Source organism: Podarcis pityusensis, assembly GCF_964106645.2.
Source record: "Podarcis pityusensis genome assembly, chromosome: 11".
In the NCBI taxonomy this organism is placed as follows: Eukaryota; Metazoa; Chordata; class Lepidosauria; order Squamata; family Lacertidae; genus Podarcis; species Podarcis pityusensis.
This window is the reverse complement of record NC_138036.1, coordinates 13,521,681-13,545,052: the sequence shown is the minus strand read 5'-3', so window position 1 is coordinate 13,545,052 and position 23,372 is coordinate 13,521,681. Positions and strand designations below refer to the sequence as shown.

Below are 23,372 nucleotides of genomic sequence, written 5' to 3'. Positions count from 1 at the left end.
TTAAAATTACATAAATAAGGTCCTAAAAATGCACATATCAAATGACAATACCAAGGGTGACGAAGTGTATCTCCAGCATAATGAAGCTGCATAATGACCTGCCAAAAAAGTAGAAAAACATGTTCATGTATGCGAGAACGGCCGCGAGAGTTCTGGTAGCACAAGGATGGAAGACTGAAGAAACCCCAACTAAAGAATCATGGCAAGAAAAATTGATGGACTATGCAGAACTGGCAAAACTGACATATAAGCTACGGGATAAGGATAACTGTGACTTTAAGGATGAATGGGAACCTTTTACAAAGTATCTGAAGACGCAACAAAGCGAACTGGACTCCTTGGCAGGTTTTGAATAAACATTCACAAACTTTTTATTGATAATAATCAGCTAAATAGTTTGAGGATCTATACAACTTTGTAACATGCAGAAAACAGCATTCTTAGAGAAACCAAAGACTGGAACTGAGGGAAGTCGGGGGGCAGGGGGGGAGGTTGTGTGGGAGAGGGGGAGGGAGGAAAAATGGGTGGGGGAACAAGGATGATATGTTGGGGAGGAAGTTCCACAGTTTAGGGGTTGCCACAGAGAATGCGATCTCCTGGGCCACCCTCGCCATAATGATAATGAATTATCAAGAGGAAGGGTCTGTCTGGAAGGAGTCTGTCTTTCAGGCATGTGGGGCCTGAGTCATTTAGAACCTGGAAATGATCTGGCAAGCAGTGCAGCCATTTTATAACAGGTGTTATATCAATTCAGTTTTATTTGTTGCTATGACCATCATGGTCTTTTCTTTTCTTTTTTAGAAATGATTTTTATTGGTTTTACATATAATCATATTACGTAACATCGTACCCTCTTATTTTATCTCTTTGGCTCAACTGAGCCAACGACTTCCCTCCCTCCCATCTGATGGTTTACAAAATTAAACTTTACATCTTTACATTTCGCTTGGTTTCCTATCCTTGTTGTATCGTTACCTGAAATATTATATTACTCAACCTGAATAGGTAGCAATTTCATCTTACAGATCTTCAGATAACCCTGCTAATGATGTTAATTGCTTACAGTTGTCTTTCAAATATAATATAAATTTGTTCCAGTCCTTTTGGAATGCTTGGTCTCGCTGGTTCCGTATTCTTCCCGTCAGTTTCACCAGTTCTGCAAAGTCCATCGGCTTCATCTGCCACTCTTCTTTTGTTGGTAACTCTTGTTGTTTCCATCTTTGGGCTAACAAAATTCTTGCTGACCATCATGGACATTTCAGCCACCCCCAGAAAGAAATACGCATCCTATAATACTATACAGAATGTGTATAGATGCACCATTAAAAAAACCAGTTATATCACACACTTGTGACTGTCCCATCTTAAGCAGGACATCCCAGAATGGCAGAAGCCACTCTGGATTCTGATTCCATCTTGGGACTAGCCACCTGAGAAACAGTTTCTACCCAAATGCAATTCTGGTTTTAAGGACTCTCTATAGGAGTATATTGTATTTTTAAATGGGGTTTCAGAGTTTTTTTAGGGGTTTTTGAATGTCTTATGTAGATTTTTCAATTTCATTGTTCTGTATGGGACAATGACAATAAAGATATTGTATCGTATCGTATGTCCCATTTTGGTCCTGTGTGCTGGGCTTGTCATCGCGCAAGACCAAAAGGCGCACTTTTTTGGTGCTGCATTCTCACATTATGCCCATTCATTTTAACACTTATACTCCTGGAAGAATTTGCTGCAGTTGGGTTTCACCCATAATCCTTTGCTCTACCACATCACCCCCACCTGCTATTGGCAGTGAGAGGGAAGCTCCTGTTAATGCAATTAGGAAATTATTTCCCATTGGAAAGCAAGTAAGTAAGTAATACAAATGTTAAATAAAAATAAAAAACATTTATCTGTGCTAAGAGATTTAGAGCAGAAATATAGCACAGATAACTCTTTTTTCCCCTCCCAAGCGGTACAAATGGCAGCTGCGTTTCTATGTGTACAATGCACAGATTAAGACTGCAAAAAAGGCATAGTGGAAAAGGTAAATCCCCCTGCCCCACCCACCATTTAGGTCTCAGTCCAATCCCACCTGCCCCCAGCTGCTTTTTAAAAATAATTGTCAGGTGATTCAATCACAAATCTTCTCATCTAGCCTGGCCCACAACTGTTTAGAATTTTTTTTTTTTGAAAACACTTCTATACTTTTCAAACGCTTCTATTTTTTTAAAAAAGAATAAAATCAATAAAACAAAATAAGCAAAATATATTATGGAGAATGAAACAGATATCTGTTTTCTAGCTTCAGAACATCGGCCGACTGTTAATTAGTCATTGATCGGAATATTGCAAATCCCTATGCATGCAGTTTAGCTGCACTCAGTTTTACTGTTGCAGAACCTAAATTACGAAACTACCTTCTCATTATTTCTCTCTCTCTCTCCCCATTTCCAGATGCTGGCACTTCAGGAAATATTAAAGGTCCCCTGATGAAATTTTTTAGAAGTGATTGCTTTATTGTACATTTTGCACTCCTAGTCAAGCTGTCATCACCACCTATAGTTTTCTATAACTACCTGCACATGCCCATATACTTGGGAGGGAGAAAGTGGGGGTGGGTTTTATCTTGGCTCTAGTTTCACTCATATCAGGCGCATATATATATATATATATATATATATTAAAGTTCTGACAAACTTGCAGCAGCCAGAAATTCAGAACACATGGAAACGCTATCTTGAAAGAAGAAATGTTATACAGAAGGGTGGTTTTAAGGGAATGATAACATTTAGCCAGTACAGAGCAAAGGGACTTGTTCTTAGAAGTATTGCAAGCAAGGCCACCAGCTCCCCCATCACTCTCTCATCTGCCAACCTTACCCTCCCCTCCTCACTCAGCAACTGATAACTGGACTACAAGTTGAGCATCCTTGCACAGGAAGTCCCTGATTGCTAAAAGCATCGGTAGGCAACCTAAGGCCTGGGGGCCGGATCCGGCCCAATCGCCTTCTTTTTTTTTTTTTTAATTAATATTTTTTATTGCTTTTTTCCAGGTACAAATATATATTCAAATAGATATCAAAAGCAGCAAAACAAAAAGAAAAAGAAAATAAATAAAGTTCATATTTCCAGAACATCTTTTCATAACCGACCGGACTTCCCCACATCTCCCTCACCCTGCATTCTTTACAATAAAGATGTCAGCAAATTATTACCTTGTTTCATGCGTTTTTTGTAATTTCAAATTGTTATACTTTAAATTTAAAATATTTATTATCAAATTTCTTTTATCCTAAAATAGGCATATTTTAAGTTTTGATCCTTTCATAGTAATAACTTAATTTCCCAGATCATCAAATTTTGTTGCAGAAGCTAAATTTCCCCAACCATGCAGATTCTTAACATTCATATAGCTTATGATGTTTTTGTAGATAATCTTTAAACTTTTTCCAGTCCTCCTCCGTTGTTTATTCTCCCAGATCTCGGATTCTGCTGGCCCAATCGCCTTCTAAATCCAGCCTGAGGACGGTACGGGAATCAGCATGTTTTTACATGAGTAGAATGTGTCCTTTTATTTAAAATGCATTTCTGGGTTATTTGTGGGGCCTGCCTGGTGTTTTTACATGAACAGAATATGTCATTCGATTTGAAATGCATCTCTGGGTTATTTGTGGGGCATATGAATTTGTCCTTTTTTTGTCTTTTCCAAAATATAGTCCAGCCCCCCCACAAGGTCTGAGGGACAGTGGACCGGCCTCCTGCTGAAAAAGTTTGCTGACCCCTGGGCTAAAAGTCACAGCACTGGTGCCAATGCTGTAATTATTGCTTTTTTTCTTAAAAAATGTTTAGGAGTACTCTCATTTTGACTCAAGAAAATCACCATTTTATAGTTCAAACTGGGAAAAATAAGTACAGTAAAAGGACAAAAGTACAAAGATTCATAAAATGTTTGGGGGTATGCGTACCCCTGTGTACCCCCAGAAAAAAAGCACCGGCTGTAATATATTATATTTGTTATAATAATAAACCAATAGTTGCATCTTTAAATAAGCTGAGCAATGGAGTTGCAAGGCAACTTGCCACAGGGTCTAATATAAACGTTTTGATAAAATCCCTCCATATATATATATTTCAAAGCAAAATCCTACTCCATCAATATTTTCCAAACGTATTTCCCCCCTAATGTGCTGGAGGAGTGTTTGTCCATTAAGACTGCATTAAAAATGCTGACATTTCATATTTAATTTAAAATCGAGCATACAGTTCCATCGGGGAGCAGCCTAGGCCAGATTTTGATATAAATTAGGGAGAGCTGTGTGGAGAAGCTTTATTCCTTTACAAAATGCTCCTCTGTGGAAAGCTGACAAAAATAAAATAAAATATGTTTTTAGTCCTCTGAGGCAAATTCATCTCTGTAGCTCCAGAGAACATCAGCTACAAGCCATTCTTAAAGCCTTCCCTGCTACATGCATAAACTACAATTCAAACTACACATTAAAATGATCTGAATGACAGGGCGGTGATATTGGCAGCGGAGTTTTGGATAGAGGTGAGAGGTGGGTTAAGGGAAGACCAGAGAAAAGAGGTATGGAATAGTTAGGGCAAGTTGGGAGTGGTAGGGGCAGGTGGTTTGTTTTGGGGTTTTTTGCAATATTTAGCAGGACTAAGCAACATTCATTGGATAGATAGATAAATAGATAGATAGATAGATGCATAGCTGTCAACTTTCGGATTTGAAAATAAGAGATCAGCAGCCTCCCCTGTCCCGGAGACAGTCTATGGGATATCTAACAATCTGGGATAGCAGTGGGAAATGGCGCTGAAATAAGGGAATTTCCCGCAAAAAAAGGGAAGGTTGACAGCTATGGGTAGATGGCACCTTTTTAACACAAAGATCCTGAAGGCAGCTTACAGTTAGTAAAAGAAAAGTCAATAAAATAAAATGGCTCACTTGTCACACTAAGTCAAATCATTGCTTAGAGCAAATGCACGAATGTGTAAGTTTCCAGTACCATTTTGCTCCTCCCTCCATCTTGGGAAAGCTGGCTGAAGGCTGGCTAGGAGAAATGCCTTTTGACTTCAGTGCTGTACAGCTGTGGGAAACAAGCCCTGCTTGAGATGACCATGCTGTTTGATCTGGACTCCCTCCATGCAGATTGAATAAATCAGATTTCTTAAATCCACTGTGTCTTCAATTCTCCAAGGGAGCACAAATCCTGCGTGAAATCTGCACACATATAAAAGCTGTTCTGAAAATGCTTTTTTTAAAGCTCTTTTTTATATAAAAAAAATTAAAATACATTGAATTTTCCATAAGCCTCACCATCACCACCTAGTGTCACAGTGAATATTGCACTTAAAACGTTTTATTTGCAGCTGTATAGCTGAGTCCCTGGATGAGCCCTTGGAACCTCCTGGAATCTTACTACTGCTTGGCAGACAGTAGGGGTGGCGCCCAACTTTTGTAACAATATTTATGAACCTTTTGTAGATCTCTGGCCATTGCAGTTAAAGTAGTATGGTCCCTAATGCAATGCACAGTAGGCCTTTTAGGCACTATATGCTTATAGGGTCAAAACGGTGTAGCTTCCAGCAGCAATAAAAGCAGACGGAAGCCTAACATTACAGGGTTTAAAAAGGTATTTTGTTTCCTCCCTAATTCTTTTGGAACCTTCTTGTGCTACTTAGCAATGCCACTAGCGACCATCCTTGACAAAACTAATTTGGGGGTAGCATGCACAAAATTAACTGATGTCAGACTGTGTGCGGGAGCGGGGTGTAGACTTAAGCAATATGTGGGTGATACCATATTAATTGATTCGCTGATTCTGTGCTGCATAATTAAAGGAGGACTTTAAGATCATGGGCAGGTGTGCAATTGTTCATACTACTGTCAGGTCCCAGATACTGTTCATACTGGAAGAGGAGTAAAGTGAGAAAGGAAAAGAAATGGAAACACCTCCTTAAGAAGAGTTTAATTTATTTATTTTTAAAAATACAACCTAATTCTTGATCGTTTGCTTGTGAGAAGATTTTCTGGGGTAAAGTCCACTCTTTTCCTTCTTGGGATGTCAATGCCTACCTCAGGGAGTGGGTGCTTATTTGCTGTGTAGGTAGAATAATAAATAATAATAATAATTTTTTATTTATATCCCACCCTCCCCAGCCAAAGCCGGGCTCAACAAGAAGCCGAGGATGCTGTCAGATTCATAGTATTTATTTATGTCAAATATTTCTAGGCTGCCTTAAGAGCAAGGGCTTCTCAAGGCAGCTTATATTAAAACAATAAAACATAATTCCAGTAAAAGACAGTAGGTTACTTCTGGCACTGATTCTCTTGCATTTAAATATTCCCACTCGCTTAAACATTATTCCCTGCCCTGCTTGTCTGCAAGCTTCTGCTCAGGTGTAGCCTCCAGCCTTTTCTGACCCAGGAATTACTTTTATCCCCAAAACATGTATTTGGGAACCCATTCCTTAATTTGTTTACTGTATTTTTGTATAGTGGCAGTGCTGCTGTTGTGGACTACCTTAGTTCAGGCTGTGACCCAGTCAGTTGACCCAACAGTTGAACACCATAGTGCTAAAGGAACAGGATAATGACAACCTGGAAAGGTAAAAAAAGAAAAGAAAGAAGGTAAATGTAGGACTTGTGACCATCTGGGCATAGAAATAGGATTTTGGACATAGAACCCTGGATTAAAGTTCTGTCTATGCTATGGAGAGAAGCTGCAACTGGTATGATCCAGCACACAGGTTTGTTGAGAAACATCTCAAAAGTGAAAACAACAAAAGGTGGCTTCCTAAGACTGTTAAGTTGTGGGCGAACATATCAGACGACACAGCGATTCTTCCAAAGCAGCTCTTTATTTGTAAGCTGGAACAGAACTGAACTGAGGAGCTCAGTCAGCCTGCTTATATAGAGCTCCACTAGAATGCAACAGTAACCATTTTCTGTAACTAGCCAATCACTGAACGTCACTTTTGATCCTTCATTTGCATACAAACTATCCAATCACTGAACGTCACTTTTGATCCTTCATTTGCATACAAACTGTCCAATCACTGAACGTCACTTTCGATCCTTCATTTGCATACAAACTATCCAATCACTGAACGTCACTTTCGATCCTTCATTTGCATAACTATCTACAGTATCCCCCTGCTGGCCCAGGGTGAGAACTTCAGTATATAACACCGACCAACACACTCCTTCTTATGGCAAAAAACGTACTGATTTGTTAAACTTGAAGGTGGCTCTAGACCCTTGGTTGTTCTTGCTGCAGCCAGCAGGTAAAGCCATAACTCAGGAGCAGAACATTTGCTTTGCATGCAGAAGGTCTCAGGTTCAAATCTCCAGCATTTCCAGGTGCTAATAATATTACAATTTATTACTCACCCTTCAACCTGAAGGTCCCAAGGCAGGTTATAACGATTAAAACACAACATTTAAAACAGTGCAGAATAACAGGTAGGGATCAAAGAGAGGCTTTGGTATGAAATCCTGGAGGGTTGCTGCCAGTCCGTGTAGGCAATACTGAGTTAAATGGACCACTGGCCTGACTTAGTATAAGGCAGCTTCCAATGTTCCTAACAGACTGACATGGTTATCCCTTCAGAAACAGTAGATAAAGTTTTAAAAAAACAAAAACACTTTGCAGATTAAAATTATATAAATACTAGCATTCACACACCAGCCCCGTGAGTAGTCCTCAGCACAATAATACTGCTTGCCACAGTGTAATTATTATTACCCTTAAAATAAACTACATTCTTTACAGAGCATTAAGTGGGAGGGAGCAGACGACAAGTCCTTGCCCAAGAGGGAAGCCGACATGAGTTCATGTAAAGCTGATAAAACGTAGTCCCTTCATAGAAATGGGCAGTCATTACAGTTGGATAAAAGTTACCTTTGATTGAAATGTGTGCATCTATCTACCTATTTATCTACTACTGATTGAACTCAGGTGCTGGCTGATTCTACAGACTCCAAAAACCAACAGTGTGTGACTTACTCCAAACCGGTGCCAAAGTTTTGCAATAGTTTTGCAGTGAAAACTCTGCATTTTGACGTGCCCCCCACCCAACTGTGTAATTAAACTGCGGGTCATAGCTATTACCCCAAAAAACAACTTGGTCCAGGGCATTGCAAAAACTGGAATTTGTGCTGCAAAACCCTGCTAAAGAACTGCAAAACTTTGGCAGCATTTTGGAGGGGATCCCAGATTTCAGGGTTTGTAGTTAATAAAGTTCCAATTTGAATGTCTTCAAAGCAGGGTTAGGCAAATTGCATTGGTTTTTAGATATAGCTTATACAGATAAATATGTGAATTCAGTCTTGGACTGAAACCCTTAGGAAATATATGGCCTAGTCCCTGTTTTTGAAGCAATGCTACAACTGAACGGATCTCGTTTGTATCAAGGCTTCTGGACAGAAACTTCCAGAACGTGTGGCAGTCGGTTGAGGACATGGTGACTCAGCAAGGCGCTTAGAAAAACAAATTCTCAAAATACAAAGGCATGAGTAACTTATCCCGGCATTGTATATCCACACATCAAAACACAGTATATCCACACATCAAAACACAGGATATTGCCATTGCTTAATTACTAATTTCTATTTATTCAACTCTGTAACTTTCAAAACAGCATTTAAATTAAATTATGTAAATATAATCATTTTTTAAAGTTACAAATTTGCATATGCAATGGCTGCCATCCCTATGTGTCTGGAACATTTCCTCCCCTGGCTTTCTATCCTGCCATGGCAACTGGCTGACAGGATGAAATTCTGCCCAGGCCCAATACAACTAGCTAGCAAGCTGGCTACCGCTCACAAGGGCCAGGCTACACATGCAGCAGAACCGTGTGGTACCAATTCTGTGAGATTGCAAAATGGACTACACCACTTCAGACTTCAGGTGGGGGTTTCACAATGATAAATGCTTCCCTGCATGCAAAAACAAATACAAAACCCAGCAAAAAGAAAACCAGCACAGGAACATTTTCTCTAGATATGCAAGAGTGGTTGTTGTTGTTTTTTTATATTATTAAAGTTGCATGGAGTTTGGGGTTGCTGTTTTCAACAGCCTGGTACAGGCTGCTGCATCCCCTCAGGGATTTGCCCTCTCTTTCTGCTGTCTGTGTAGACCAGGTCTGAAAAAGGTGTGTGTTTCTCTGACAGGGAAAGCCTGAGTGGCTGCAGTTTCTGAAGGGCTGTGGATTAAAGGAGAGGACCTGAGGGCAACTTATGTCAGAGACTAGGTGTAATATAGTGGTTAATACGCCAGACTAACCCCCATTTGTCCATGAAGCTCGTTGGGTGACCTAGAAAGGGTTCCCTATCTCCCAGCCTAATCTGCCTCACAGAGTTGTGAGGGTAAAATGTGAGGTGAACCATTCCCCATGTACACCAGTGGCCACTGCCACCCCCACCCCCCAATGGAGGAAAGGCGAGTTCAAGAAGTTTGAAGCGTGTCTGGAAAATAAAATAAAGGGCAAGAGTCAAATCACTACTGTTAGTGTTAGGTGGTGGGTTGACATAGCAGCCGGCACAGCGATTTCTTCAAGTAGCTCTTTATTATGGTAAGCTGGAATAGAACTAACTGCGAACAGCTCAGCCGGCCTGTATTTATAGGCAGCCGGCTGTCAACATTGTAACCACAACAGCCCAGAGTTCCCGCCTAAAATAACTGCCGCGGACCTGAGTGAAAACTATCTACAGACCTGAGTGAAAACTATATACAGTATCCCCCTGTTGGCCCAGGGTGAAACTACACTACATAACACCCCTCCCCACCGAGATAAGGCGTTAGTTACAATCGTAATGGTTTCCTTATATACAGCACTACGCGTAATGGTTCAATTAAGCACAAAAGCATATCGGTTACATTTCCCATACTTAGACCAACAGTGATACCTGTCCAACAACATAGTCCTTTAAATAAGTTGGGCGCTTGGAAACTCTGCCAGACCGCCGGGGACTGGTAGCCAAGTCCGGAGGGCCACACAGTTCTCGCTGAGGCTGTGGTGCGACCCTAGGTGGCGTTGGAACCAACTCCCCTGGATCCGCTGCTGTGGGTGGAGCCTCCGCAAGTGGAGTGGTCTGAGTCTGTTCTGAAACGGCTTGGTTCGGCTCCACGCTGGCAGTTTGTGAGGGAGGTGTAGGTGGGGCCTCGCCATCTGTACGTGTCTCTTCTGGAGCCGCAAGCGCAGTTGGGGGCACCTCGGTAGTGTCCAAGTCCCCAACCCTGCGCCTAAGCTGGTCTATGTGCCGTCGCCACAAGCGTCCGTCTTCGAGTGCCACCTGGTACGAGCGAGGTCCAGTGACTCCCACTACTGTGGCTGGCACCCAAGGGATGTCCCCCACATAGTTCCGGGCAAAGACCTGGTTTCCTGGGACAAATGACCGTGGTGCGTTGGCACAGCCTGGGGGTTCAGCCACGGCAAAGTCTGGGTGTAGCCGGTCGAGCGGTGACCTGAGGCGGCGGCCCATAAGCAGTTCAGCAGGACTCCTCCCTGTGGCCGCATGAGGGGTGATGTGTTGCACGAACAAGTATTCGGCGACCCGCTCATGCCAGTCTCCCCGGTCCAGGCGCGCCAGTGCCTCTTTTGTCGAGCGCACCATTCTTTCCGCTTGCCCGTTGCTGGATGGATGAAAAGGTGCCGTTAGGGCATGGCGGATGCCCAGTCCCAAAAGATACCGCTCAAACGTGCCTGACGTGAACTGCGGTCCGTTGTCAGAGACAAGGACATCAGGACACCCATGCGTTGCAAACAGGCCTCGCAGCACCCGGATGACAGCTTCGGTAGTGGTGGAGGGCATCAGGGCGACCTCCAGCCATTTGGAATAGGCGTCCACCACTACCATAAAGGTCCGGCCGTGAAAGGGGCCAGCCAGATCGATGTGCACCCTCGACCAGGGTGTCTTTGGCGTCTCCCAGGTGTGTCCCTTAGCTGCCGGTGGTGCAGGCCTCGACTCCTGGCACGCTTGACAGGCGGACACCCAGGCAGTGATGGCATCGTCCATATTAGGCCACCAGACGTAACACCGAGCCAACGCCTTCATTTTGACAATTCCCGGGTGGCCAACGTGCAGAGCCTCCAGGACGCGCTGACGGAGTCCCTGGGGAATCACGACGCGGTCTCCCCACAGCAGGCAGCCACGATGAGCTGAGAGTTCATGTTGTCTGGTTGCGAAGGGCTGGAACTCCGATGCAAAAGGCCCTTGTGGCCACCCCCTCCACACCCAGTTGAGCACCCGGCTGATGGTGCGATCCTGGGCAGATGCGGAGGCCACAGTGGCAGCCGATACAGGCGCTGCCGGAAGATCCTCAATCAGAAGGAGCGATGAAGCTGGAGCCGGGTCTTCCACAAATGCTGGAAGAGGGCAACGGCTGAGGGCGTCGGCATGGCCCATCGATTTCCCCGGGCGATGGATGAGCCGGTAGTGGTAGGCAGCCAGGAAAACAGTCCATCGCAGCATGCGTGGTGAGAGGACCGGTGGAGTTGGACGATCACCGGCGAGGAGGCCCAGGAGTGGCTTGTGGTCAGTGATGAGGTCAAAAGTCCTGCCATAGAGGTATTCATGGAACCTCTTCACTCCAGCCACAAGTGCCAATGCCTCCTTGTCGAGCTGGCTGTAATTCCGTTCCGTCGGAGATAGTGTCCTGGAAAAGTAGGTGAGCGGTGCTTCTCTTCCATCTGGAAAACGGTGACTAAGGACAGCACCGATGCCAAAAGGTGAGGCGTCGCAGGCAAGGACCAGCGGCCTGGATTCACTGTACTGTACCAGCACACTGTCTGAAGAAAGGAGAGCCTTGACCGCGTTGAAGGCCGCCGTCTCCCGATGACCCCAGGCCCAAGGCGTCTTAGTGCTAAGGAGTCGGTGAAGAGGCTCAGCCACTGTGGCTTTGTGGGGCAGGAACATGTTATAAAAGTTCAGCAGCCCCAGGAATGCCTGCAACTCCGTTTTGTTCTTTGGGGTGGGGGCCTGCTGGATAGCGCGGATCTTGGATGTGGTTGGATGAAGACCGGAGGCATCGATAAGATAGCCCAGGAACTCTACCTGTGGAACGGCGATCTGGCACTTCTCCCTCTTTACCTTGAGCCCGGCCTCCTGGAACCTGGTCAGCACGGCACGGAGGCGCTCGAACAGCTGCTGGTGTGAGTCTGCAGACACCAAGACGTCATCAAAATATGGTACCACGCCCGGAAGCCCTTGCAGGAGACGCTCCATAAGGCTTTGGAAGATGCCAGGAGCCACACTCACCCCGAACTGCAACCGGCGGCAACGGAAAGCCCCCCGGTGGGTGACGATCGTCTGGGCTTCAGCAGTGGCATCATCGACTGGCAGTTGTTGATAGGCTTGGGCAAGGTCCAGCTTAGCGAAGACCTTACCCTCACCCAGGGAATGCAGCAGGTGTTGGACAACAGGAACCGGATAAGCGTGCTGCTGAAGTGCCTTGTTGATCGTGCACTTGTAGTCAGCGCAGATTCTCACCGACCCATCTGGCTTGACAGGCGTGACGATGGGGGTTTCCCACTTTGCGTGGTCAACCGGCTCCAAAACTCCTTGGGCGATCAGTTTGTCCAGTTGTTCATCCACCTTAGCCTTGAGAGCAAAGGGAACCCGGCGTGGCTTTAGCTTGATGGGGGCGACTTGTGGATCAAGGCTAAAGGAGATGGGCGTACCTGTATATTGGCCCAAGGTGCCGTCAAAAACCTCGGCAAAGTCTTTGACCAGACCCTCAGTCTCTGCGTTAGAGATGCAGTTGATGCCGGTGACTTCCAGGCCGAGGGCATCAAACCAGTCTAGCCCTAGGAGGCTTGGCCGCTGACCTTCGACCACCACCAACCGGAGCAGGCCCGAAAAATCCTTGAAGGCGATCCGGAACCGGCCAACGCCTACCACGGGAATGTCGTTTCCCTGGTAGTCTCTCAGGTGTACGCGGTGAGAGTCGAGTTGCCTTTTGGACACTCTGGGTACCAGTCTTTTGATGGTGCTCCATGACACGATGGACAGGGCAGACCCGGTGTCGATCTCCATGTCACATGGAGCTCCTTCAATGAGCACCGTGACGTTCAGCTTGCGTCGCGTAGGTGAGTCGGTTTGGCCAATCGTGGTTCCAGACGGGCAGCGGCAGTTGGTGAGAGCGAAACAACTTTCCTTGGCAGACTGGAGTGAAGACTTGGACTTGCGAATCGATGAAGGGGGGGTGTCAGACGGAGCCGATCGGCAGACCTTAGCGATGTGGCCCCTTCTGGAACACTTCCTACAGATGGCGTCTCTCAATCGACACTTGGCACGGGAATGGTTGCCTCCGCAGCCAGCACATTCCGGTTGGCCCTTGGACTTCTGTTGGAACTTCCTGCGCTCCCGCTTTGTCTGGTGCACGTCATCGTCTTCACTGGAGGATGCCTCCTCACTGCTGGCCTTTTCATGATGCACCGGAACTGGCTCCCTAGCAAGACGCGGGCTGCTGGACTTGCGGATCTCCTGGGCGGAGCGTTCAGCAGCTTCTGAGGCCACAGCCTCCTCAATGGCTTTCTGTAGCGTGAGGTCTGGCTTGGCTAGGAGGCGCCGTTGCAGATGGATGTCCCGGACCCCGCAGACGATTCGATCCATCAGGGCATCGTCTAAGTCTCGGAACTCACAGTGCATTGCAGCCTGTCGCAGGGCGGTGGTGTAGTTGTTGATTGACTCCCCCTCTGCCTGGTTCCGGTGGTAGAACGCATGGCGGGCAGCAATCTTGGACGGCTTTGGTGCGTAGTGGTTGCGGAGCTTCTCTTGGATCGTGTCCCATGGTGTTGCCTGGACTGCTTCAGGCGCAACCAACGCTCGGGCCGTCTCAAACACCTCAGGCCCACAGAGGCTGAGGAATAGGCCCCGCTTCCGCTCCTGTGATACTTCTGTCAGCTCGTTGGCTTGGAGGTAGCAGTCGAACCGAGCGAGGTAGGAGTCCCATGATTCAGAGGCTGGCGCAAACGGCGGTAGAGGCACAAGTGAAGCCATGATTCCGATGCCGGCGTGAAGGGCGATGGATGGAACACAGTGCTCTAGCCAGAACAGTCAGCTCTGAATTGGTTCTGCCCAGTGATTTCGCTCAGTGATTTCGCTCTGTGATTCAGCTCAGTGATTCAGCTCAGTTCAGAGGCTGGCCGCATCTGGCTGTGCTCTGATGTCCATCAATCCCATCCTCGTCGCCAGTGTTAGGTGGTGGGTTGACATAGCAGCCGGCACAGCGATTTCTTCAAGTAGCTCTTTATTATGGTAAGCTGGAATAGAACTAACTGCGAACAGCTCAGCCGGCCTGTATTTATAGGCAGCCGGCTGTCAACATTGTAACCACAACAGCCCAGAGTTCCCGCCTAAAATAACTGCCGCGGACCTGAGTGAAAACTATCTACAGACCTGAGTGAAAACTATATACAGTATCCCCCTGTTGGCCCAGGGTGAAACTACACTACATAACAACTACCCTCATAGAAAAGTTGTCCTGGGGGCGGGGGGATGGGGACACAACAACAACTCACGATTTGTGACTGCATTCATATGCAGCACCAAGGAATAAGACATTATCTCGGTTGAGGGACAAAAGCAAAGACAACTCTCCTCAGTATTTAGAGGCAAGGCTGGATCAAAGCCATAATGGGCCTCAGGCAGTGGGCTCCTTGTTTCACTCGCAACTCTGAGGTGACACCTGGAAATGGTGTGTACACACATAAGCACGCACTGGAAGAAAACTATGCAGTATACAATGCAGAGGGGAATACTACATATCTTAGAGAACACCATCTTCCATGCTTTCCTTAAATTTTTTAAAAAAACCCTATGGTTCCTGTTTTTAATTGTATTATGGGTTCCTCCTCTTGCACAAGAGAAAGCAGGGGTGTGCACGCACCATCCCTGGTCCCAATCCCAACGTCCATGTCTGCATAAAAGCGGCCTGTTTTTTGTCCTAAACCAAAGCCAGAGTGAGAAGGTTGCCTATTTAAAAGGGTCTGAATTACCTACCAGCCCGTCTCTGGCCAGTGGGCTGTTAAGGGAAAACAATTGCACTGTGTTTTTCTCTCATAGCTTTTTTGTTGACATAAACAGTGTATATGTGAAGAAGGGGAAGCAACTTCCTCGCCTCGTCCTATGTTGTGATATAATAACAATAGCATTTATTGTTGTTGTTGTTGTTGTTGTTGTTATTGTTATTGTTATTGTTATTTCAACTCTGCCCGTCTGGGTTGCCCCAGCACTGCATGCACCATAATTTGAAGGGAAGTCTAGAACATCACCGGGTCCCGTGAAGCAGTGAGCCTTGGGCTGTAGCCCTGTCACTCTGTGGCTTAATATGGCCTTGATCAAAGGTGCCTCTTTGCTGACTTATTTTTAAACTTCTATCCCACAGCTATACAGAGCTAATCACCAAAATCCACCAGTAAAGCCATAGTGACGAACACCACTCCAAAATCAGTGCCATCATCTCATCAGCCTGTTAGTGAAGGCAAACCGCTCAGGAAAGCAACTCCTTCAAAGGTAAGTGGGAGAAAGGTCGAAGCTCAGAGCAAGCACTCTGTATGGGGCAGGCCTTAGGTTCAATCATGGGCAACTTTAGATAAAACTGGGAGACAGCCCTGTCTGAAATTCAGGAGAGCCACTGCCGGTCAGTGTAGACATTACTGGTACCAGTGGCCTACCTCAGCATAAAGCGTCTTCCCACATTCCCATGACACAAACTGAATGAATATCCACAGAATAACCTAGAGAAGTTGTTCCATTCGTTAATTCGCTTCAGAATGAGAAAGGGAAATTTCCTCAGATGAGTACCATTGGCTTGACCAATAAGTATCTTGCCATTGCTGGGGAGAAAGGCTCAAAAATATTGATAACTGGTGCACAGACTATACAGGGACTTGATTTTCAGTTTGGTTGGAAAATGAATCTCAGAGAGAGACAAGGAAGGGGAAAAACAACAGGAAGGGATTCTTTAAATCAGAAAAATCTCTCTCTCTTATGCCCACTAGGTGTACTGAGGGAGAGTTTCTCCCTAAAGTTCCCAAAATATCAGCAGCAATTCAGAATAGGGCTAGTCTTGTTGAGATAAGACAGAAACCCACTATGCTGCTACCTGCTCTGCAGTTCCAAAATGGATCCAGACAGGAGTGCTTTTTGCAAAGGGAGAGGAAGTTGGACAAGAAGCCACTTCTTCTCAAGAAGACCTGGCAATTGCCAGTAGGAGAGAGGAGCCGGGAGAGACTATAAAATGGCCTGGCCACTGCCACCTCCTCTTTCTCAGTTGTTGGGGTAAACAAGCGCCTGGTTATCTGATTCTGTAGCACTTTTGAGAAACAATTGAACAAGGTTTGTTACCACAAACTTTTCCAGCTGGATGAAAAGCTCTCTGCCTTACGTGTGAGATATAAGGAGTTCCTGGTTTCGGTTTCCTCAGAATGAGGGACAATGGAGGTAGTGATGCCTTTATGCTATATGATTTATTTACACATATATACAGCCTGAACATATGATGAAGGGGCTCACAGCATTAACAGCTCAAAAGAATTTTGCTTCTCCCATAGCCACAGACTTCGATTCCAGCAGAAATCAGACATGTTTCTGTCTCCCAGCTGCCCAACCCGCAGGCTTCTAGCATCTAGCTCCACACAACTCAATTCCCAACTCTGGCCTTTGTCTTGGGGGGGGGGGCACATAATAAGTGGCACATAGCCACTTCCTTTGTGACCTTAATGGCCCATACATAGAGGGCAGTTACCTAATGTGGCTATTCCAGTAATGGAATCTGCTGGATCGAGGAATTAGAAGGAGGCTTAGGCATACAGCCTACCCCACCGCAAACTCATAGCAGTATTTATTTTTGTGTTTTTCTATTGTAAACTGCCCTTTGATCCCTGGATGACAGGTGTATATATTTTTTAAAATAATAATAATATTCCTAGGATCAAGGAGCAGTAATTCCTCTAAACACAGATACAACTGGATACCATTTTGAATCAAGATGGAGGAATGAACCTTACAAAATTGCACTGATATTTTTGGTTTCTTAGAATTCCCGAGCAATACCAGATATGAGGCTGCTAGTGAAATATAAAAAGAAAGAACAACAAATGCCCTTTAAAATAAACTGCATATCCTGCAGTTTAGGATGCTTCTACAAAATTTTTATTGTGGACTGTGCTGCTCACGCCTGCAAGCGAATGCATGAACAGTTCTGAACCCACAATGAATTGCCACGTGGAAGTGCCTTTAATCTTGAAAATATCCAAGAGTAGGGCTTTGAGTATGTAGCTCACGCCCCACCCCCAACAACAGTGAAACCTTTGTCTTCAGGTGTATTTATTAAGAGTTTCATAGAATTACAGAATTGTAAAGCTGGAAGGGACCACAACGGTCATCTAGTCCAATATTGCAGGAATATTTTGCCCAACATGAGAATCTCATGCTCTACCAGCTGAGCTATACCAGTTTCAGCCTTGAGGCAATTTACATTTAAAAATAGCACCCCCCCTTTAGTGTTTTATTAATGGTGATGATGATAAATAAGTTACAAAAACTGTGTTGGGGATTGTTTTAGAAGGCCTTTTCCTCCTACATAAGCGATAAACACTTTTAAGAGTGCCTGCTTTTTTGCATGTGCATACCTGACCTGAAGCCTCCCTCACATAATTATTGCAATTAGCAAAACCAGGGTGGGCTTTTTTTGTTTTTGTTTTTGTTTTGCATTGTGTTGGGAGTTTAATTAAATGGCGCGAAGAGAACAATGAAAACTTTTCCAGAGAAGCCCCTCAAACCTCTGTGGTCCAAACCCCTAATCTGTGGGAAAACCAAAGGATAACTGAAGAAGTGTGCTTGCACAGGAAAGCTCATACCAATAACAAACTTAGTTGGTCTCTAAGGTGCTACTGGAAGGAATTTTTTTTATTTTGGGAAAGTTTGTTTTTTCTTATTTTGGAAAGGGAAAGTTTGTTTTTTATTATTCATATTTGCTCGCGCAGCTTATAGTGGTCTGTGCGCACGTTTCGCGGGGAAACGTAAAGTTCAGTTTCCCCTTCACTTCTGTACCACACAACCCTCCTCTCTTCCTCCTCCTCTCCCAGAGTTTTGCTTTTCCTCCATCTTGGTTGACTTTCTAGCCCGGCTGTTTACCTCTCTATGCTCCGCGCGCGCCCTCCTTCCCTCCCTCCCCCTCCTCCTGTCGTCATTCTCTGCAATAGGCGACGCGGCCGAAGCAGGCAACGTGCAGCGAGCAGCGGTGGCGGCGGCAGCAGCAGCAGCAGCAGCAAGCTTTTTTCCCACCCCTCTTTATAAGCACCACTGCATTGCCCGGATGTGAATGGATTACAATGTATCTTTCAGGGAAACGTATTGCTATCAATTTCTCCGCGGGGAAGTCCGTGATGATGATGATGATGGCGATAATGAGGAGGAGGAGAGCTCTGTAAAGTTGGGACAAGTTTGAGACTTTTTATCGCTGGGTTTTTTTAAACAAAACAAAACAAAACAAAAACAAAACAACAACAGAGACTTGAGGGGGTCGAAATCGTACTGCCACCGAGATTTTTTTCTTTTCTTTTCCAAAATAGTTCATTAGTAGCCATATGTTTATAAAGAAAAGTCACAGGGCGGGAGGGTAGTTTGCTGGATCTTCCTTTTTATTGTTTTTGTTGCGATATATCTTTTTTTTTTTTTTGCTGGCTGGCTGGCTTCGTTTTGCTTATACTTTGGGTGGGAAGACTTATGCCTTACGGTGGATAAATCAAAAACAAAGCAAAACCCCTCGCGCCCGGTGTAAAAGTTGCTTTAAGAATTGTGGAATACTCTCTGGATCTCAAGACTGAGTGCGAGTTTAAAGTACTTCTGCTTTTTTGAGGGTCAAACACACGTGAGATAATAAAGCACCTTTGCAGAAGAGCTCTCTTTTCTTCCCCTAAAATATCTTTCCTTGGAATATTGTGAACATATTTGTGGCCATTTAAGGTAAAGTTACAATTTCCTCTTGGAGTCGTTCTTTTTTTTTTCTTTCTTTCTTTACTTTCTCTCATTAAAAAAAAAAATGTTGATCCCACTGTGTTTTTAACTTGATGCAACTTCGGCAGTATGAATCGAAGCGCACCGTGCATGTGATAATAGCATCCACACGCTTAGCAATAAGCGCATAGACAGAGGGGGGTATGGGCTGGAAAAATATATATATATACCGTGCCAGTAATAAGTAATGAAATTGTTTTCTATCACGCGTGCCGGGGGGGGGGTGGCGGCGAGGAGGAACGAAAATCAATCGGGCTTTCTTTCCGGGAGGGGGGAGTCTGGGAAAGGGGAATAACCTGAGGCCTGTAGTAGCAGCATTTTGAAATTAAAGTACTGTATATACAACATGCTTGCGAGAAGGGAGGGAGGGAGAGAAAGGGGGAGGAGGCTGGCATAGTCTCCAGAAAACTTGCCTGTGCAGAAAGCCAGTCGAACGTTCGATTTTGGGAGAAAAAGTTTGCAGCGTTGCTCTCTCTTGGTGTAGTCTGCATCGTAAAACGTGCCATGGAAGCAGCATCGAGCAAATTAAAGATAGACGCACCAAGATCATGACACAAAAGCACTTTTATTTTATGTCTTGCGAGTGGCCTAAACAATGGTGGGGGGTTGGGAAACGGAGAAAACAATATTAGTGTTCCTCCCTGGCATATACCCTTGGTCTCACGTGCATTTTCTTTATTATTATTATTTTTTTGCAACGGTGTATAAAGTAGTCCGCTTGCTTAGGTCTTCTTGCGCGCGCACTCGCGCGCGCGAACTGCGGAATGATTGTTTTATATAATAAATCCTTTAAAAAAAGAGAGAGAGAGAGAGAGAGAGAGAGAGAGAGAAGTGTTTGGGGACTTAGGGGACGTGAAGGGAGGCGAGATATATACAATCCATGTGTAGCTTCCCAGCGTCAGTGATCAGGGGCATGGAAGAAAACGAGGTGCCCATTTATCTTTATTGCATATATAAACATATATTTCATTGGAAGAGGGGGGTGGGTGTCTGTGTGCGTGTTGCATGTGTGTGTGAATCCTTAGGCAGGCAAAGGCAATATCGGGGGACGGTGGCGTCTGGTGGTGCTCCTGGGCTTCCCCTCTCTCCCCCCCCCCTTTTGCTGAACTTCCAGTCCGGCTTTATTCGGGGTTTGCTTGTGTGCGTGTGTTTCGCGGGGTGTAGCGGCTCGTGCTTTGCCCCCCTCCTATCGCCCCCTTCTCTTCTCCCTCTCGCTTCCCCTGATTAAGGCAGAAGAAGAGTTTGGGTTTAGGAATCGGGGCTCCTTCTTCCCTCCTCCGCCGCGTCTTCTTCTCGTCTCTCTTTCCTCCTGTTTTTTTTTTCTTCCCCTTTTTCCTCCCCGCTCCAGTTCGGGGGAGAGCTTTTAGCGTGGCGCGCCGGCGGGGTCTCTCCTTTTTCTCCCCCCTTCTCTCTTTCTATCTCTCTCTGTATCTCTCCCTCTCTCTCTTTCTCTCCTGCGTGTTGTTGTGTGCGGTTGGTGGATGCAGTGATTTCGAGCAATGAAACCCAGAGCTCGGGGCTGTGGTCGGAAAGGGAGCCCCTTCTCTCCTCTCTCGGCCGGTAGGTAACCGGAGGTGTCCTCTTTACTCCCCCCCCCCTCGCTTTTAAAAAATGTCTTTAGTTTGGAGTTTAGTTGTGGCTGCCGCTAATGGAAGAGGAGCTGCTGCTTCTGGTGGCTTCATTTAAACACGGGGAATTCATCCCCCCCTTCTTTCTTTCTCCATGGGGTGCGCCCGGGGAAGGGTCTGCAGTGGCCTGTTTCAGCCCCCCCCCCCCGCTTTTCAATTGTTTGCTCTAGACTAGAGAAACGGACTTTGTTACAAACGGGGCCTGAAGATGCCCTTTAGTCCCAGCTGGTTACTTGCAAGTCTCCCCAGTCACCTTTCATACATTAGTTACCTAATCGCCAAGGGTTAACTCTCTTTCTTTTTGTCTGTCTTCCTCCCCCCCTCTAAAAAAACCAAACAAGTCTTCGAGCGGTTTAATTATAGTAGGAACGTAGGCTGGTCTCCCAAAGGCTGGTGTGTCTCTCTCTCCCCCCCCCCCAACCTCTCCAACTCCACTCCCAAACCTCCCATCCCTATTCTGTTGACCTCCCCCCTCCCCACGTCTCCTTTGCACCGACCGAGCCTGTGTTGCTCCACTCTATAAATACTTTGTTTGCCGCCTGCCTTTATGTAAAATAATCGGGGTGGTGGTGGGGATCTGTGCACGGGAGGAGAAGGGAGCGGTGCAAAATAAAACAAAAAAGAAAGTTGGGAACGGATGGCTGTAGTTTCTGCTCTGGGTTTCTCATTCATTCCTCGTTGAACCTCCTGTTGCATAAACGATGCGCTGAACGGCGCGCCGGCTCCTCTTCTCTCTCTCTGTCTCTCCCTCTGTTCTGGATTTTGGGGTTAGACTAGTGTCTGATAAACTGGGGTTTCGAGCGATCCGGTGAAACTAGTGTCGCCTTTCCTGTCTTCTTGTCGTTGCTGCCCCTCCATCTTACCCCCAACTCCCTTCCCCAACCTTTCCCCCCTCCCCACCCCAACTCTCATTTAAAAAAATAAAAAAATCCGATTGTTGTTTCCTGTAAGGCTCGGGACTGGGTTTTCTGATTGCGGTTATTTCCATGTTTCTAGGTTTGTGTGATTTTGCTAAAATGCACCACCAACAGCGAATGGCTGCCTTAGGGACGGACAAAGAACTCAGTGATTTACTGGATTTCAGTGCGGTAAGAAACAACAGTGGAAATTAACAACAGCTCTAAAAATAATAATAATAAAAATAAATTAATTTTAAAACCCAACAACACCCGCCCAAAAGTATGTTAAACTAAAGCAAAGCAAAGCAAAACAAGATAAATAAATAAATGCCCCCAAACCTGTGATCTTCAGTACATTAGGTAATTTTTAACCAGCAACTAGACCCATGGTAAATATGAACGCTTTATTACTATTTTCAATTAGAATTTTGTCACATTATCTGAAAGGAGATTGAATATTGTCTGCAATGTACTGGGATGTGTTCTTATCATTTGACACCCCCCCAAAAAAAACCCAACAACCATTACACACCCTCTGATAAAATTGTGGGTATTTTTTCTCTCCAGAATTCTCTCAGAATAATAGTTACTTGCCATTGTGCATTGCGTTCTTAAAAGTATGGCTTGCACACCGACTAACTGATGGCTAATCAGTTGCTTAAAGTGCGCTCCCCGTCCTTCCCTTGTTTCATTTATTTTGGCACATGGAAAAGGGAAAAGAAATCCAGCACTAGTCAGCTTCAAGTTTTCACTGAAATCTCAGATTGCTCTGTCAATGAATGAGTTGCAACTTTTCTGTAGAAAACTCCCCCCCCCCCCAACTGATGGCTAGTGGTGTGTGCGTGTGTGGTTATTCTTTTTAATTTTAAAAATTATTTATTTTATCTTTAGGCTTTTTTTTTGTTTATAAATATCTTGGCCAGATATTAACCAGGTTCTGGGTAGTTGCCTAAGTGCCATACTCCCCCCCCCCCCATCTCCATCTACTCCTGCTTTTCTCTCCCCCCCCATCCCTGCTTTTCTCCCCCCTCCTAATCTTCCCCCCTTCTTCCAATATGTCAGAAGTCTTTATTTATTTATTCACAGATTTGTGGAGGGTGGGGAGAGAGAGACCAAGACAAATCAATTTGATGTAGGATGCATTTGTGTCTTTAAATAATTTCAGTGCTGGGAGGGGGGGGGAATAAAATCCACCTTGTAAGTGGGGGCTATCTCAGTCTGCTGTTGTCTCTCCAAGACTTTCCTTTTGAGAAATGGCTTTGGGAAGTTTGGCCAGGAACCGTAGCCTGAGGCAGCTCTGTAGCTCCCACTTCCCTAGCTGTGCTTTTTTCCATTTGTTCCTTTGCTTTTTGTAGTCTCTGACTCAGGGAAGGTGCGTATTATCCGCTAGACACGTCGAAGAAGATGGAAACCAATTAGGGTTGAAATAAATGCTGGAGAGTGAGAGAAAGAGGGGGGGCGGAGAGAGAGAGAGAGAAACAGAGAGAGAGAAAGAGAGAGAGGAGACTTGCTTCAAATTGCTCTCATGTTCAGAGCCAAGATGAAAATTTAGGGCAGGTGGAACTTTGCATTATTATTATTTGGGTTCACATATGACAGACAGATCCTAAAACGGGATGGAAATGGATATAGCTACGTTTATGACCAAGGTTTCAGTCACAAACTTTTTCCCCTCACTTTTGTCAATCTAAATGTTTCCAAAAGGGTTCCCCCCCCCCTCCTTGTTGCCTGATATTGTGGCTGGGGTACTGAGGTCCCTCCCCCAACAAATCTTGTATTGTTTGGGGAGACATAAAACTAACATAAGGGGGAAAGGGGGGAGACT

At 45.3% G+C, this 23,372-nt stretch overlaps 1 protein-coding gene and 1 long non-coding RNA gene across 15 annotated transcripts in view; one reads left to right on the top strand and one right to left on the bottom strand.

Annotated features, from left to right (window-relative positions):
* Positions 1 to 477: 477 nt before the first annotated feature.
* Positions 478 to 7,181, bottom strand: LOC308458806. Of its 2 annotated transcripts, none has more exons than XR_013977685.1 (3): positions 6,515 to 7,180; positions 4,936 to 5,200; positions 478 to 1,295 (listed from the first exon to the last, which is right to left on the bottom strand). It is a non-coding gene; the product is annotated as an uncharacterized lncRNA (long non-coding RNA). The 2 variants fall into 2 exon arrangements; XR_013977684.1 differs by lacking the exon at positions 478 to 1,295 and adding an exon at positions 1,525 to 1,809 and having other exon boundaries at positions 6,515 to 7,181.
* A 1,970-nt stretch (positions 7,182 to 9,151) lies between these two features.
* TCF4 (transcription factor 4) overlaps positions 9,152 to 23,372 on the top strand; it is a 339,468-nt gene continuing 325,247 nt past the window's right edge. For 2 of the 13 annotated variants that reach the window (XR_013977605.1, XM_080973469.1), the window contains exons 1-2: positions 20,163 to 20,580; positions 21,645 to 21,736. Coding sequence is in view for 9 of the 13 variants with exons in the window: in XM_080973469.1 (XP_080829595.1) it covers positions 20,520 to 20,580; positions 21,645 to 21,736 (153 nt within the window). In the remaining 4 variants the exon portion in view is untranslated. Of the gene's footprint in view, positions 9,249 to 15,385; positions 15,514 to 18,219; positions 18,970 to 19,836; positions 19,949 to 20,159; positions 20,581 to 21,644; positions 21,737 to 22,779; positions 22,920 to 23,062; positions 23,197 to 23,372 lie in introns of those variants that run through there. The other 11 variants (XM_080973481.1, XM_080973480.1, XM_080973482.1 and 8 more) reach the window with 11 other exon arrangements.